This window comes from Artemia sp. Qi Xiang Cuo, chromosome 11 (genome assembly GCF_049724085.1).
Source record: "Artemia sp. Qi Xiang Cuo chromosome 11, ASM4972408v1, whole genome shotgun sequence".
Taxonomy (NCBI): domain Eukaryota; kingdom Metazoa; phylum Arthropoda; class Branchiopoda; order Anostraca; family Artemiidae; genus Artemia; species Artemia sp. Qi Xiang Cuo.
The window spans coordinates 59,693,868-59,712,598 of NC_142804.1; the positions used below are offsets into that span (position 1 = coordinate 59,693,868).

The following is an 18,731-nucleotide window of genomic DNA, read 5'->3' on the forward strand; positions in this document are numbered from 1 at the left end:
TATATACAACAACAAATAGTATCACAAGGCTGTTTGAGGTTTGTAATATGAGTTAACCACTTCCTCCAGCCTTTTGAAAGGCTTTAGTGTCATCTGTGCTTTAATGAAAACTATGTGTATTTCGAACAGTGTTGTTTTCATCTGTCAGAACATCGATAGCAGCAAAAGAAAACACAATACTAGTGAAGATTACTAAACATGAAATATTTCTTAGAATAATATTTTGCTTATATCAAGCATATAGACATTGATGCCTAAATAAAACTTTTGAAATGAGTATTGATCATTTTTGAACAATCCTTTTCAGACAGTTTGTGGTAACGAACTGTAAGTAAGGAGTGACCCGGCTCAATAGTAACCGAAACTCTAAAAAACGGAGTTTTTGATACCAATAGATACATCAAAAGAATCGGATTTTTATGCTGATTTTAAATATACAGTTTCATCAAGTTTAACCTTACACATCAAATGTTACGAGCCTGAGAAAATTTGCCTTAGTTTCGAAAAAGGGGTAAACAGCCCCTAAAAGTCATAGAGTCTTAATGAAAATCACACCATCAGATTCAGCATATTAGAGAACTTTACTGTAGAGGTTTCATTTTCTTATCTTCCAAAATGTGGAATTTTGTATTTTTTGCTAGAAGAAAGATCACGGCTGCGTGTTTATTTGTTTTTTTGTATGTTTTTCTCAGGGGTGATCGTATCCACCCATTCGTCTTAGAATGTCGCGAGAGGGCTCATTCGAACATAAATTTAAAAATCTAGTGCCCTTTTTAAGTGACCAAAAAATTTGAGGGCAACGAGGCCCCCTCCCGCGCTCATTTTTTCCCAAAGGCACCAAATCAAAATTTTGGGATAGCCATTTTGTTCAGCATAGTCAAAAAATTTAATAAATATGTCTTTGAGGACGACGTCATCCCCCACAGTCCCAGGGGGAAGGGCTCCATGCTTTGAACTTTGCCCATTCTTTACATATAGTACTGGTTATTGAGAAGTATACAGACGTTTTCAGGGGGGATTTTTTCTAGGGGGGCGGGTTCAGGTGTTACGTGGTAGGATCTTTCCGGGGAGGAATTTTTCATGGGGGAAGAGAATTTCCATGAATGGGCAGTGGATTTTTGAGCATTATTTAAAAAACAATCAGAAATTAAATAACAAAAAAACAAGTTTTTTTTTAACTCAAAGTAAGGAGCTACATTAAAACTCAAAACTAATAGAAAATTTTTACGTGTATGAGAGGGTTCGTCCCCTCCTCAATACCTCGATCCTTACGCTAAAGTATTTTTACTAATTTCAAAAGAGCTATTTATTCTAATTAAACGGCCTTGTAATTCAGGGGTCGTTTTTAAAGAATTGAAACAAAATTCGAACTTCAGCGTAAAGAGCGAGGTATTGACGAATGGGCGGATCCCCTCATATACGTAATAAAATTACATGAATATGGAAGTTCGAAACGTAAGTTAATTTTCGTAAGTTACATATGTTTATTACTAATAAAAACGTTCGTAAATAAAATTAAAAGGTCTAGTGCCGTTTTTAAGTAACCAAAAAAATTGAAGGGCAACTAGGCCCCATCCCATCCCCCACCCCATTCTCTCAAAATCGTACGATCAAAATTTTGAGAAAGTCATTTAGCCAAAAAAAAGCTAAATTAATATGCACATTTCATTTTAGTTATTCATATACGGTGAGCCAAAATCAGAACCTGCATTAATTAAAAAACGTTCAGAAATTAAATTTAAAAAAAGTTCTTTTTTAACTGAAAGTAAGAAGTGACATTAAAACTTAAAACGAACAGAAATTATTCTGTATATGAAAGGGGCTGTCCCCTCCTCAACGCCCCGCTCTTTACGTTTAATTTTTGTATTGCTTTAAAAAGTAGAGTTGTGAAAAAGAGTCAAATTTTAGCGTAAAGAGCGAGGCGTTGAGGAGGGGACGGCCCCTTTCATATACGGAATAGTTTCTGTTCGTTTTAAGTTTTAATGTCGCTCCTTATTTTCAGTTAAAAAAAAAATTTTTTTTCTATTTAATTTCTTAACATTTTTTAATTAATACAGCTTTGATTTTGGCTCACCGTGCATGAATAATTAAAACAAAATTTGCATATTAATTTTACTTTTTTGGCTAAATGGCTTTCTCGAAATTTTGTTCTAACGTTACTTACGAATTAACTTACTTAACGAATTTAATATCGCTCCTTACTTTCAGTTTAAGAAAAACTAGTTTTTTTTTATTTAGTAGTGTGTTAAAGTAATATTCTTAATCAATGAACCTATAAAGTGATTTAATAGTTGGTTTTTATGTATATTCAAAAGTAATGTGTTTAAAAGCAAGAAAGTATGGGGGAAAATTGACTGAACTAATATTTTTAATTGAAAGTAAGAAAAGTTTTATTGCTTTAAAAAGTAGAAAGTTTTGAATTAATGACAAGAAGCGACATTAAAACTTACAACGAACAGAAATTTTTCCGTATATGAAAGGAGCTGTCCCGTCCTCAACACCCCCGTTCTTTATGCTAAAGTTTTTTATTGCTTTCAAAAGTAGAGTTGTGAGAAAGAGTCAAATTTTAGCGTAAAGAGCGAGGCGTTGAGGAGGGGACAGCCCCTTTCATATATAAAATAGTTTCTCTTCGTTTTAAGTTTCAATATCGCTCCATACTTTCAGTTAAAAAAAAAAACTAGTTTTTTTTTATTTAATAGTGTGTTAAAGCAATATTTTGGATCCATGAACCTATTAAGTGATTTAACAGTTGGTTTTTATGTATATTTAAAAGGAATATGTTTAAAAGGAAGAAAGTATGGGAAAAAATTTACTGAACTAATGTACTAATGAACTAATGTACTGAACTAATTGAGTGTTCAAAACTCAATATCATTAATTCTGGAAGTCTCAGTAATTTTTTTTTCTCAAATGCTGTAATGATACAAGAAACACTATAAAAAAATCTTTTCTCTGCAGTAAAGGGCAAATGAAACTCTGGAGTTTAGAATATTCTCCTTTTTTTGGGGGGGGGGGGTATCCATACTCTTATCTGGGGTTATTTTTGTTTTAGGATTCATCCATAGCGGCTTATGCTGTCTTTATTTTTAATTAATTAAAAAATCTTTCCACAAAATAATTTTTTCAAAGAAAAGTAAAGAACTCTATTAAACAAAAAACGAGCAAAAATCAAATCAAATAATCTACCAAGCGTGTAGCTACCACAAATCAGCATCAATAAATAAATGAAACTCAAAACGAGCAGAAATTAACATAAGTTCGGCTCATAACCCCTATGCCTTCCCAAGGCCAGAACATATTTTGCACTTTACTGAAAAAAATACAAATGAATGTGCATTGTCAGTTTAATATTCATACACTGATATTTAGTAATCAAAATGTGTATATTATTTGATTTATTAAAGTTATAAAAGTAAAAAAAATTATATTTTTTTCAGTAAAGTGTAGCGATGAAATTTTTTTTGTGTGTCTATAAAGAAATTTTGGCTATAAAGGGAAAGGACTGGGCTTAATTGTAGTCATAAATATTGACCGCGTTAAATCTAATATCGCACCCTGAACCTGTAAACTTACACCTTATAAGGTCTCCGGTAGTGCCGTGTATAGCGCTAAAGATCGTTCCAACATGGCCTGTGCTGCCTTCAATTAATGAGAGAACACATAATGTGTAGCCATATAAATGTGAACTTTTTTCCCCGAGCTATCTGGAGATCAGATTCCCTTTGAACGTACTTGGAGATTTGCGAACTAATTACCTGCTATTAGGCTAGATCCAGACATATAAAATGAAATAAACACAGGTAAAAAAGCAATAGATTTATTGAAACTTACATATTTAGGTGAACAGCAGTGGGTCACTCAAATGACAATAACGGTGACTACAGATACAACAATGAAAGATTTGCCAAGCTTGAATGGCAAACATAATTCTATCTGAATGGTCCTGATTCTCCTTTACGAATCCTTTCAAAAAGCACTTTTACCCCACTATCAAACGTAGCTCTTTAGCCCTGCGCTGTAAGAACTGGCTCACAATTGGCCCAAGGATGCGAACCCTTCGTCCAATAATCTGTCTTAAATATTTTTGATGATTTAGACGTTCACACACCCTTATCACTTAAGACTTCCTGCGAAAACATTTTATTTTGTAGTTTTTTATTACCACTCTTCTCGGAGAAATTCAAAACCGTCTCCCATGATTAGCACCAAGGTTTGGCTGAAACTAAAATGCAGTTTTTCTTTTTGTTGATGAAGAATTTAGAATCTTGGAAACGGGAATTAAGCTTAATTAGGGGATGTCGGAATTATCTTTAGAAGGAAGGAATTTTATTTTGGTATTTTAAATACATCGCATTTTACTCACGGTACAAAAGTGCAAATTATGTTCTGGCCTTCGGAAGGCATAGGGGTTTTGAGCCCTACTTATGTTAATTTCTGCTCGTTTTGAGTTTGACTTGGTTATTTATTGTAATTTCTGTTCGTTTTGGGTTTCATTTATTTATTAATGCTGATTTGTGGTAGTTTCACGCTTGGTAGATTATTTTATTTTTGCTCATTTTTTGTTTAACGAACTTCTTTACTTTTCTTTGAAAAACTTATTTTGTGGAAAAAGTTTTTTAATTAATTTCTGTTTGTTTTATATTGACATAGTCTTTTCAGAGAAAAAGAAAATAATACTTTAAATCTTTTCTTTTTTTTAAGAATTTATAGTTTGGCCTGCTATTTGTATGCTGGAGAAAAATTTTCAGCAAAATTTGACAACATACACCCTCTTAAAAATCTGGACACAAATAGTAGTTTTTAATTTAGTTTCATACCTCCTCTAGTCGACCTGAAATGGAAAACTTGATACCATTCGCAAAAAATCTGTTTACTTTCTTTGATAGCTTGGATACACTTACGCTATTTTGATTTGGTTAAATATTAAGAGCAGAAGCAGCCCCAAAAGTCTGAACATAATACCCTCAGTCGTTCCTGGGATACTGCTGAGATACCTTATTGGGAATTAGCATTAACACAGTGCAATTTGATTTAATCTTATGGCAACATTTAGTTTTTAAACATAAAATCAAATGGGAGTGTGGGCGTGGGAGGGTGTTTAGTTTTCCTCCAATCACTTTAGACTATAAAATATGGCATCAGCCCTTTCTATTCTCAATCGAATGAGCACTTTTCGAAGTTTCTACAACAACTCCATCGATACAAAGTGCCTTGGTCTAAACAACAGCAACAACAACAAAAATGATACATTGTACCCACATCGATCTTCATTATAAAAATGTCAAGCCTTCCAATCACTTTCGACTATTAAAAAGGGCACTAGGCCTCTCGAATGAGCCCTTTTTGAGTTTCTACGACAACTCTTCCTATAAACACTTTATATGCCCCAGGGCATAAATTACAACCCTTACCCTAAGGGCTGTGAGGGTCGTTGTCATCCTCTAAGAAATTATTTCCAGAACTTTCAACTACGTTAAACAAAATGGCTATCTCAAAATTGTGATTGGAGGTGTTTTGGGAAATGGTGGGCATGAGAGGGGCGTTAGTCTTTCTCCAATTACTTTCAACTATTAAAAAAGGCACTAGCCCTTTCAATTTCCAATCAAATGAGCCCTTTTGAAGTTTCTACGACAACGCTTTCAATAAAAACCTTAGATGCCCCCAGGGGATAACTTACAACCCTCGCCCTGAGGGCTGTGGGGGATGTCATCCTCAAAGACCTAATTTCCAGAATTTTCTGTTTTAGGGGAATGGTGGGCTTGAGAGGGAAATTATTTACCCTCCAATCACTTTCAACTATTAAAAAGAGCACTAGCCCTCTCAATTTCCAATTGAATGAACCCCTTTTGAAGTTTTTACGACAACTCTTTCATTAAAAACCTTATATGCCCCCAGGGCATAACTTACAATCGTTGCCCTGTGGACTCTGGGGGGTTTGTCATCCTAAAATACATAATTTCCAGAACTTTCAACTACGTTGAACAAAATGGCGATCTCTAAACTTTGATTGAATGTGTCTGGGGAAATGGTGGGTGTGAAAGGGGGTGAATTACTCTCCACTCACTTTCGACTATTAAAAAGGGCAACTTCATTTTCCAATCAAATGAGCCCCTTTTGAAATTTCTACAACAACTTTCTATATAAACCTTATATGTCCCGAGGGCATAACTTACAACCCTTTGTACTGAGGGCGCTGTTGGGTTATCACCACAAAAGAACTAATTTCAAGAAGTTTCTACTACGTTGAACAAACTGGGTATCGCAAAAATTTTGATTGGATGTGTTTGGGGAAATGGTGGGCGTGAGAGGGGGGTTAGTTGCACTTCAATCACTTTCGACTATTAAAAGGGCACAGGCCCTTTCAATTTTCAATTGAATGAGCCCTTTTTGATGTTTTTAGAACATCGCTTTCCATAAAAACATTACATGTTCCCAGGGCATAAGTTACAACCCTTGTCCTGAGGGTTGTGACGGGGGGGGGTAGGTTGGGTTGTCATTCTTAAAGGCCTCATTTTCAGAAATTTTAACTACGTTGAATAAAATGGCTATCTCAGAATTTTGATTGGATGTGTTTAGGGCAAACCTTTTTCAAGTTTCTACGACAAAGATTTCAATAAAAACCTTATATGCTCCCAGGGCATAACTTATAACCCTTGCCCTAAAAACTGTGGGGGAGTGTCCTTCTCAAAAAAATAATTCATATCTGGAAATCAACTACGCTGAACAAAATGACAATCTCAAAATTTGGATGTGGATGTGTTTGGGGAAATGATGGGCGTGGTGGGGGGGCTAGTTGCCCTCCAATCACTTTCAAGTATTAAAAAGGGCACTAGCCCTTTCAATTTCCAATCGACTGAGCCTTTTTGTAGTTTCTACAATAACGCTTTCTATAAAAACCTTATATGTCCCCGGGGCATAACTTACAACCCTTGCCCTGAAGGCTGTGGGGGAGTGTCCTCTTCAAAAACATAATTTATATCTGGAAATGAACTACGCTGAATAAACTGGCTATCTCAAAATTTTGATTTTTGCCTTCCAATCACTTTCGACTTTTAAAAAGGGCACAAGCCACTCCAATTTCCAATTGAATGAGCCCTTTTCGAACTTTCTACTACAACTTCTTTGATACGAAGTACCTTGATCTAAAGGAAACAAATAATAAATGATACATTGTGCAACATCGTTGTTACATGACCCCATGGCATAACTTAAAACCCTTGCCCCGAGGTTTGTGGGGAGTGTCCTCCTCAAAAACATATTTTCTATCTAGAAATCAACTACGCTGAGCGAAATGGCTATCTCAAAATTTTGAGTGGTTGTGTTTGGGGGAATGATAGGCGTGGGGGGACTAGTTGCCCTCCAATCACTTTTGACTATTGAAAAGGGCACTAGCCCTTTGAATTTCCAATCGAATGAGCCTTTTTTGAAGTTTCTACGACAAACCCTTGCCCCGAGGGTTGTGGGGGAGTGTCCTCCTCAAAAAGACATTTTCTATCTGGAAATCAACTACGCTGAACAAAATGGCTATCTCAACGTTTTGATTGGCTGTGTTTGTGGGAAGGATGGGCGTGGGGGGGGGGGCTAGTTGCCCTCCAATCACTTTCGAATATTAAAAACGACACTAGCCCCTCCAATTTCCAGTCGAATGAGCCGTTTTCGAAGTTTCTTCGACAACTCCTTCGATACGAAGTGCCCGGGTATGGAGAAGAAAAAAGAATACATTGTACCCACATCGTTCTTTACTTAGGCAGCGCTATGGCGCTGCCTATGATGTGATTAACTAAGGTGCTTTATTTTTTATTTTTTAGTTCATAGTAATTTTTGTCTGGTTAAAGCTAAACGGGGTTTTAATTGAATGGGCTGCTTGAGTTGCTGGGAGATGAGTCAAACGGGGGCTGAGTTGCATGGGGGTGAATTGAATTGGGATTGTGATGATTGAGGATTACGCGCATACGACTAGAACGCGACTTTGGAACACATGGAACGTATTTTGATAACTTGAGAACATTATTTCAATTTCCTCTCCACTTCCTTTTGAATAGATTCTAAGTTCCTCTAAGGATAATGATGTAAAGATTTTTAGGCGGACCTGAGATAAAAATTGCCATACTCTTCTCCTGAATACAAAGTTTGGATTCCCCGTTTTCCCTACCCTCAACACTATTAAAGTTTTGCCCTCACCCTGGAGAGAGATAATGTCGTGGGAGCAGATAGTGTATTTTTGTTACGTTGCTACCTAAACGGGAGTAAAGTCCCATGGAGGTCTATAGGGCGAAGCATTTAAGTGAATCGGTAGATTTGTTAAGTTTTTCATAGGCAGCAGTGCTGCCTAAGTAAAGATGTGGCTTCAATGAATTGATTTTTTCGTTTTTTTCACCTAGCCACTTTGTATGGGTTGGCCGTAGAAACTTTGGAGGGGCTTACTCGAATGGACAATGAGATTTCTAATACCCTTCCGAAATGTATAGAGAGCAATCAGTCCTCTTCCCATGCCCTTGACTGTCCCCTCCCCTTAGCTCCCCAAATACATCTGACCAAACTTTTGAGATTGCCAGTTTGTTCATAGTGGCAAAAGCTCAAATAACTATGGCTTCAGGGATGATACGATCCCTGTAGTCCCTGGAGCAGGGGCTCTAAGTTGTGCAAGTTGCCCGTTTTTTTGCTTATAAGTTTATTATTGGGAAGGGTGGGCAAGTTTGATCCTGGGTGTTCGAAAAGGCTAGGGTTTTTAAGGTGAAACTTTCAAGGCATGTTGAGGGGGATGTTCAACTAAATCAAAAGAAACTACGTGCATGTAGGTTGTCAATCAATCAGTCAATCAGCCTTTTATTTTTAAATAAATGAACAAACGAAACAATTAACATGAATATTTCGACTCAAAGCAATGCTTGTACGAGGCTAAAAATATTCAATTGAAACTTTCAGAACATGCTGAACTAACCCTAAAGGAGATAAGTAGATTTTGCGACCGGTCGTATTCCTGACTAATGGGGCGGGTTTGGGCCATGTTCTTTGGCACAAGCGTCCTCCCCTCTCTGTCCTCCAACAGGGATGTCCCTAAAGTGTATTTCAAAGTGGTGGAAGTGCGGATCTCCCCGAAAACTTCTTAGCCTTCTTTCAATTGAAAGGGTGATAAGGTACTGGTGTGAACGAAGGTCTGGGAAACCATCGATTTTACCGAATTCCCATGAATCATAAAAAAAAGTATTGGATCAGAAGACATTAAAAAATTCAGCTACGGTAGGCGAGGTGCCAAGGAAGTCGACGACCTTGGTGAAAACTCAGCAAGCCAGTCCTGCGTCAATCCTGTCAGTGAAGCTGTTTAAAGAATGCCTGAGGATAACGACCTGAAACCGTGAAGTGTGACTTAACGCAGGCTCTCACCGCCGCCGAATATCATTGTTGTAATTTCATTAGATGTTTTAGGCCTAACGAAAACAGGTATCAATAATTGTGTCAAAAAGCTCATTCACGGCTAATTATTGGCAAGGAATGCCATCTCTACAATTCCGTATTACGTGACGGGGCGGCCCACATGGGGTAGGTTTTCTCATACAGGAAAAATCTGAGTAAGCTGTGTTCAAATGGGAGCTGAGATTCAAACCTCCCTGCACGGGTCGGGATGCTTAGGCATCCCTTCAGTATAATAGTCATAGTTGATTCCGCACCATCCGCGAATCACCTGGCCTGCAGAAATGTATTTTTTACGAGCAGTTGCAGAATACAATTGATAGGTGACCAAACCAGATCAACTACTGCCCGAAGGATGTTAGAGTAGAGGTAAAATGCCTACTGGTCAAAGCTGGCCATGGATTTAAAAAAGGATGCTGCTATAAATAAGACCCGTAAACGGTGTAGAATTCTCTGGGAGCTGAACCTGGAAAATAAAAAGAATACTCCCATAGGAATGCGAAAAGCTCAGATGGGTCAATCATCACAGGACAATTCGAAAAATGAGCCGATGGAAAGAGTATTTCAAGAATACGTTAAATAGGGATATACCTCACATTTTCTCTTTCCAGTCCAGTCAAAATGCGAAACCTGCAGCTCCATCACCTGTGGAACAGTATGCATGCGATTTATCCATCTTCGATAGAGGTAGTCAGAAACGCCATGATGTCTCTCAAAAATAATGAAGTCCCAGGTAAGGACGTCTTACTGGCAGAAATATATAAAGCAAGCCTGGCACTGGTTGAAACCTTAACGAACCTACTTAGCAAAGTATGGGGCGCTGAATATGTTCCCCAGTACTGGCGTATCGCTACTATAATCTCTGTCCTGAAGAGAAATGAAGGAGATCGTAAAAATTGGCAGGGAGTCTCAATAATTAACATAGCTGGGAAGTTCTTTTGTAATAATTATAGTAAACCGCTTTAGATTAGAGTGAAAGCAGTAGAGATGGAAGAACCAGGCCATTTTCTGCTATGGAATGGGAAGTGTAGACCATATCTTAACAATGTGCCTTCTCCTTCACTAACGTTTAAATCACGGATTAGACATCTTCGCAGTCTTCCTCGGTTTTATTAACGTATTCGACTCGATTTTACGATCTTTACTGTGGCAAATAATGCTCAAAGACAGTGTTTTAACGACGATAGTCGACCTGCTAAGCGCAAACTTAGAATACCCGAAATAATGTACGAATATAAGGTGAGCTAACGAAACTATTAGGAATAGCAAATGGTGTCCACCGGGAATGTTCGACATCGCCAATTCTTCTCAGCTAGATTATTGATTGGATTATGAAAAACATACTGAAAGACAAGCCCAAGACTCAGCACATGAAACTATTGATGACCCGGAGTATGCTGACGTTTTTACTCTTCTCGCAGACTTCGCCTGGGGCATGATGAAATTGTAGCGAACAAAGTATAATACAATGAGTGGTGAACCCTGCCACTGAGACAGAACTCGCGATCGCTACCCTCAAGACAAAGTATCTTTTTGCTGAAGAGAATGCTTCTATATATCTCAATAGACAACCCGTTGAAAAGATGGAAGAGTTCAATTATCTGGGGTAATTGATAGATGCTAAGGGTTGAGCTTCTAGTGAGATTCAAGGTAGGATTAGCAAATCTCGATACGTGTTTGTCCAGCTTCGGTAACTACCGTGGACTAGAAGGGAAATCAACCTCGTGACAGAACTCAGGATCTACCGAACACACGTGCGTTTAATTTTGTTATATGGTTGTAAAACTTGGCCCCTTAGTCTGGAACAAGAGCGTCGGCTTGACCAAAAATGCCTACGGGCCATCAACACTATACGGATGTCGCAAAGAATCAGCAACCAGTGGTCTATGAAAATATGCGGAGATAGACTTGACGTTTCCACTTTAATCATGAAAATAGGTCTTAAGTGGCTACACAACTTAGTGAGGCTCCAGGAGACCCTGAAACGACACATGCTACTTAAGTTGAAAATTTTAGGGAATACTGAACCGAATCAAAAGACACTGTGTACATCTAGCTTGTCAACACGGCATATCTGTTCTATCTCAAAAGCGGCTACTTGCTCGCTTACTTTTACTTGTTGAACGTTCAAGCTGCATCCAGGCTTGTCTTGGTGCCCAGCAGACGACGATATGCCTCTTTCCAGAGATTTTTGCTCGAGGATAACAAACTCCATAATCTCAAGCCAGTGACGATCTCAACGTCGTCCAAATTTTCGGGAGCCTCCAATACGTTCAAGGTCAGATTTGTCTGTGGCGAGCCATGTTTCCTTCTGTCCTCGTGCTTTCTTCTTCCATGCTGGTTGTGGAAGGCATTGAAGGCATAGACTCAGCAATTTGTGCATAGTGAGATTTCGTTGCGCTTCGAAAGGGAGTTCTTTAGCTTCAGAAGGACGTTCCATGCTGAGGATATGCCACTCCGAATCTCCTCTGAGGATTCCCAAATGGCATTTACCATAAAGCCAAGGTATTTGAACGATTCAACTTCCTCGATTTGACAACCCTTTAAGGTCAAAGGGGTACCATTCATCCCAAGCCGTCCACATCATTTTTAGTGAAACTTTTAGCGTATGATGAACAAAAACAAAAGACGCTGTATGCATTCAGTTTGTTAATAGGGCTATCTGCAATATTTCGGAAACTGAAGGTTTCATCCTGAAGATGAAACCTTCAGGGATTGTTGAGAGGGATTTCGACCTAAATTAAAAGACACTACATGCATGTTCGTTATCATAAGAGCATATCTCTAATACCTCAGATACGCTTAAGGGTCCAAATTAACGGCTTACGGTACTCAGCTGAAATTTCGTGGGTACTTTGGACCGGGGAATTACGTAGATTTTATATTTTGACTCATGTGACGGAGCTCGGGGGAAGGAGAACGAAGCTCATCAAGGACGCTAAACTTTTGACGAAACATGGCTGCATTGATTCGTAGTCGGAAATTTCCTTTTTTTTATGCTGATTTGCTTAAATTTTCAGGCCATGAAGACACCTCAATAAAAAATTTAGGACCACGTGAACCTTAACTCCAAACGAATCTTGTTGCATTGATTCTTGACGGCCTATTTTTGTTATTAAACAAAAAAAAACATGTGTTTTAATAAATGAGCCCGAATTCCATTTATTAATATAAACAACCAGTTAAAACAAAATGTAATACAGTTAGTATCTTTTAATAAAATGGTCGATCTATATTTAAGGTTGTAAGAGGATGGGGGTAAAATTACCTTCTACTGAAGGTAAAAATTACCTTCTACTGAAGGTAAAAATTACCTTCTACTATAGAAGGTAATTTTTACCTTCTATAGAGTTTCAGCCCTATAGAAGGTAAAAATTATGCAGATTGTTAATACATTTACTTGAATCATATTCGCTCTCCCTATCCATAAAAAATTCTGTAGTAAAGCCATTATTAAAGTTTGCTGCGAAATTGTGCAAAAATTATAACTTTAAGCAGAAAAACAGACAAAAACTTAGCAAACATTTCTTTTATTAACCAATGAAATAATATCAATGAAAATTAACAGAAATTAATATTTGATTTTAAAAAATCTTAATCTTAAGACGAGCAGAAGTAAAGTCAAATAATAGTTTAAACTTTGAATAGAAATCAACATCAATGAATAATCAATTCAAACCTAAAACGAACAGAAATTGTTTAAAACAGGAGTAGGATTAACAGGAACAAAAAAAAACAAAAAGAAAAAAAACACAAAAGTTGGGCTTACGTACCCCCCAACTCTTCTGAAATTCAGAGTGTTATTTGTGCTTTGCTGAAAATAACATAAATGTTAAACTTTTATAACGTTAATAAAACCAAAATTGCTGAGACTTAGGGGAATGAATATCATTACATATTAAACACTACTTTCATCAGATCTTATCAGTAATCTTGGTTAGTATGGCGATTTTCTTCTTTTTTTATTAATATTTTGACAAATAAAAACCACACTGCTCGAAATAAAAATTATTTTCAGTAAGGCTCAACAGACGATATGGCCATTTGAAGGCTTAGGGGGTGTTAGCCTTACTCCCGTCTGTGATAATTTCTGTTCGTTTTATGTCTGACTTGATTATTCATTGTAATTTCTGTTCGTTTTGGACCTCATTTATTCATTGATAACGATTTGTATACATTTTAAAATTGAGTTATTATTTATTGTATTTCTGCTCGTCTTTTGTGTAATGTAGCTCTTTACTTTTCTTTGAAAAAATCATTTTTTAAAGTTTTTTTTTTAATTGATCTTCATAAGGTATTCCTGTTGAAAGGGTTTCTGTATCTTTGTACGTTTTGCTTCATTTTGAAACTTTTTTTTTCTTTATAAGCGGTATATTTGTCGAAAAAATGTCAGTTTCTTATTGCTTGTCACTAAATTTGGCTACCGTACTCTAGTTTCGAAATTTTTCTGCATAAGCATGCCCTCTATTGTTTCTAATATAAAACATATCTTTGAACAATGGGCAATTTGCTAAATTTTGGGCCCTTTCCCTTTTAGCATCTGCATATTATCGATATCCAAAACCGAAGATTTTTGCCTGAAAACCTGTTTTTTTTTAAATTATGCATACTTCCTTTAAGTAAGACCATGTCTCAAGGCTTGTTACCATTTTTTTTATATTTCATTTTTTAATTGTTAAGACATTTGGAGTTCAGTTTTGTATTTGTTAGATAATTCAAATTGCAGTGACGTGAACATAGTTATTTCTAAATACTTGGATAATTTATTTATTTCGACGTCGATTTAGTTATTACTTAAAGCATATTTTAAGAACAAGGTACATTTGAACATGCACACGATATACTACGTAGAAAGATAGAGTGTGGATGATGAATGATAAGGATACTTTAGAGCCATTGGTGGTGTATATTGCGGCGAATATTACCGACGTCAATTGCAGTATATCTTATACAGAGACAGCTTGCAAGCATGTCCCCCAACCTTGCGGCAGCTGGGAATAAACCCGGAGCCCTGTATTGTCAAGGAGAGATCAATCCACTCGTTACTACGGGAGGACTATAGGAGGGACACAAAAAATATTACACATATGTTTTGATATCACGAATCGACACAACCTTCTTTTTTCTAAACTCTTCGTCTTCAATAAAGTTTTCTTGTCCCTGTCGAAATGTATTTCAAAGTTGACCGGGGAAAACGTATCTGTGGCTTTCCAGATCTGCGTTTTCCCGCCCATTTGGCCTGACACCTTTTAAAATTAGATCACCCTGGCCTGGGGACTTACAAGTTTTGAACTGATCTAACACAGAAAGTATAAAAACTAGGTTATGTACATAAGAATTTGAGGGGTCAGGCCTTCAGTGAAGGGATATTTTTTTATACTTTACAATGGTTTTAAAAAAAATAGTTGTCTACAATTTTTGTTAGGATGTCTCGGGAGTGGGCAGCAAAACTGTTTTAAAAAAATGAGCACGGGTGGGGGTTTGTTTGCTCTCTGATCACTTTCTTCTCCTAAAAACGGAGCTAGAAATTTTAATTTCCAATCAAATGAACCCCCTCCGAATTTTTTATGACCGCCCTTTCTATACAAAGTGGCCGAGAAAAGGATGCATTGCAGGCACTATATAGTGCATTTCCTTTTTCTTGTACAGTTTTTTTTTATTCAGAATTCACCAAAAATTGAGCGAGGAACTCCATTTGGCAACTTCCTGTCCTCGGAAGTTAGGCTGGGTAGAAATTCCGTCTCTAGTCTTCCGGTGGGAAATCCTACTGTGTGGCTTCATCGCGGTGGAGAGGAGGAAATGGCACCAATATTGAGTGTTAGGCAAACACGTAAAGGGGGCCAATGAGCTGGGGACTTACTGATAAAATAAAACCCCAAGAAACATCCATGATTAAGCCAAATATAAGATTTGTCTACCTCGGAACCCTTGTGGATTCGGAGGGGGGATCTGATCAAGGAATTGAAGGGCGTATTCGCCTAGCCTCTGCCAGTTTTTTCTCAGCTCAATAAATCACTGTGGAAGTATCGAAGCAATAAGCCTTATTGCGAAAATTAGTATCTACGAGGCGATCGGCAGAAGTAATCTCCTATATGGGTGCGAAATATGGGCTGTAAGAGCTGAAAATAGTAGTAAAGTGGATGTCTTTGATCACGACTGTCTTCGTCCTATTCTCGCGTCCAGCACCATGAACGAGTATCGAATAAGGAGATCCTTGAGCGCTGTAAACAACAGTACCCAGTCTCGGAAATAGTAAAGACACGACAGCTCGTGGCGCTGGGCCATGAAGACTACCGATGCATCTCGAAATCCGGTATTAAAGCACGGCCGCTTGAAAATTCGAAAGGTCTACCTGGAGGCCAGAGAAAAGATTGGTGGTCAGTGATAAAGAAAAACGACATAGAGCCGCTTGGAGGCTTCTGCCTCTTCGGTCGGCTCTAGGACAATGATTGGCTGTACGATGTCGAAGCCGTTGCACATAACTGTGCCTGATGGAATACTTCTGTTGGATAAATAATGGATGCCGGGAGAGGTGGAGCAGTGTCTGTTTCCTGTTGAAAGTAAAGTAATTAAATCCCTGGAGTACTGCACCATGTTTTACTTTGTGCAATTCTAAACACATATTCGACACGAAAGATCACAATGAAGTTTAACCTACTTTAGAAAAAAATAAATTAAAGCATCAAAATTTAAGATTATAGACAAGTAAATGGATGAAATGGTTCAAAACAGCTGTTTTGTTATTGGTGGAAACCACCTTGTTCTTATGGTGATTGGCAGAATACGAAAATTTTGAAGATGAACTCCAACAACACAAAACAGCAGTGAATTCCTCCCTAAAATGTAAACAAAAAGCTAGAAATATCCTGTTCAGCTGTCGCATTTATTTGATATTCTGCATCAAAATATAGGGTAAAACAAAAGCAATTGGTAATTACGTTGAACTTTTACAAAGCTTTCAATAATTTATAGAAAACAAAAAATAAAATATCTTTTATGATATTAGTATAAACAAGAAAGAAAAAGATTAGATAATTAGAAAATAATTAGAAAACAAACCATAGTCTCTTATATTGCTAATATTGAAGAAGAAATTTTAGATTCAGAAAGTCATTACGTAAAAATTTTGAACTTACCTTGTAAAGTTCCCTGGGGGGATTACTCCCTCTCCCCGCAAACTGGTGCCCCTGTTTAATTAGAATTTGGCTGTCATCCGCCTAACCTAGCATCTGTAGTTTTTCATGTTTTGAGGAAGTCGCAAAATAGTGATTTTTTTTTTTTTTGGAACAGAGCAAAAAGATGAAGATACTGAATTTCGTTTATAGATTTTCCAGCCTGCTTTCTTCTTGTCTCTGCCACTCTGTTTTCTGCTGGATGTTGATACTGGTTTTGTAGTGCTAGTATATCCGTACTAGGTTGAAGCTGTTGAAAACCGGTAAAACCTGTTCACTCTTTTAGGTATAAGGTCATATCTTAGAAATAGTAGATAGAAAAACTGTGACTAATTCATTGGACTTGCCGTGTTGAGATTAGGGAGTCCATACCTGTCTTGAAATTGCATTTTTATGTAGATACAAGGTTTTGAATGAGGACAGCTGAAATGTGTAGTGTGTTGTAATAATGAGTTCCACAGAACTATTGACTAAAAACTATAAAGGTATTTCAGATGTTAGTTTCTGCATGCTTTTTTTTCATGTTTTTTGTTATTTTCTTGTATATTTTAGTATATTAGTTAAATATTTTCATCTTTTTATCCCTTAATAAAAGTTTCCCAATGTGAAGCCAAAACATTCTGTTTTTTTTTTAGTTTATTTTACTCACTTGCCCGATTGAAAATTTTACCCATTATCAATATATTTTTCCATTTAATTATAATTGCAAGGCTAACTGGCCCAGGAAATTATTTATTCCGACGTTTTTCCGGGATTGGGGGGGAAAGGACAAAGAAAAAACATACAAAACAGTGTTATATTGTTTAAAGTATTAACTAATTGTGAGAATCTTGCGTATTTTTGTTCTTTCTGGGAAAAGGGATAACCGGTCATTGCCCCTTATAGGGCAATTACCAATCTCGCGATGCTTAAAATAGATGAACTTCTTGTGAAAAGAACAAGAAACTATTATCTTGTCCGAAATCTGCGTCAGTGGGTTTAAGGGAGATTTGCTGAAAAATTGCAAACGGCTTCCCCAAATAACTTTACCGTGTGCTCACACAACTGCGTTTTAGGCCAAAAACGGCAGTCTTATTACTGGTTTTGTTAGAACTCATGCGTTTCTTACTGCGACTTAATACGTCATGACCGTTCAACGGCTGCGTTTAGATATTTCATTTGATTCGGTGAAAACGTATCCATTTAAAAAAGTAAACGGGTTTCTACCGAAGTCCATATTTCTAACTTAGCCGTTTATGGTTTATATGATGGAATAAGCCGATTTGACATGAATAGTTCCGCATTTTGGCTGAGTCCGCTATGCAAAGGCTGTTTCAAGCTAGATAATGAAAAGAAAAGTAGTATTGTAGACCTAAGGCTAATGGCAAGGAAATTACATTTTCACTTATATTTCATATTTTTCAGATATTTTCTTACCTGTTCTGCCTGACTACATTTACAGCAGCAAAAGACCCAACAATGGTACTATTTGATGGCCTATCGAAGTTTCTTATGAACCCGAACTATAATGATTTTGCTGGTCGTGCTTTAAACAGTCGACAAGAAAATTCTGCAGACAACATGTTCAACAATGGTATGGAAGTTGAGTCACATTGTATCCATCTGGTCCCAAAGAGCTGCAAATGTGATGGAGGACTGTCGAAGTGCGCCAAGAAATGTCATATAAGTTATTGCTGTGACAGAGAGAAATATTGCTCACAACGTTGTGAAGATCCTGAGGATGGTGGTGATGATGATGTTGATGTTGCAGACTATAGTGCAGAATTTCCACCTGTCAATGGCAATGGTGGTAGCACTGATGGTGGTGAACTAGATTCCGATGACGATGACGGAAATGGAAGCAGCAGTAATGGTGATGACGAAAATGAGAGCGATAGCAGCAGTGGCATTCCGGGAAATGGAAATAATCCAGGAAATGGAAATAATCCGGGAAATGGAAATAATCCAGGAAATGGAAATAATCCGGGAAATGGAAGCAATGAAAGCGGAAGCAATGAAAGCGGTGAACGTACTCCAGTCGATCAAAACAAAGGCAGAAAGAAGGAAGGAAACCACCGCGGAAACAAAAAGAACAACCGTGCCTAGGAGTTTGAGTGATTTAAGTGTTCTGTAAGTCCTCTGTAGAAATAAAAAGAATTAATTTTTCAA

General features: G+C 37.3%; 1 protein-coding gene across 2 annotated transcripts in view; it reads left to right on the forward strand.

Moving 5' to 3' along the window:
* Window positions 1-18,731, forward strand: part of LOC148947191 (uncharacterized) — a 19,353-nt gene extending 622 nt beyond the window's left edge. Inside the window, exons 1-2 of one of the 2 annotated variants that reach the window (XM_089097316.1) lie at window positions 16,728-16,846; window positions 17,988-18,731. In XM_089097316.1, coding sequence (XP_088953442.1) covers window positions 18,042-18,668 — 627 coding nt within the window. In that variant the 5' untranslated portion in view covers window positions 16,728-16,846; window positions 17,988-18,041 and the 3' untranslated portion in view covers window positions 18,669-18,731. Of the gene's footprint in view, window positions 1-16,727; window positions 16,847-17,987 lie in introns of those variants that run through there. The other variant, XM_089097315.1, reaches the window with a different exon arrangement.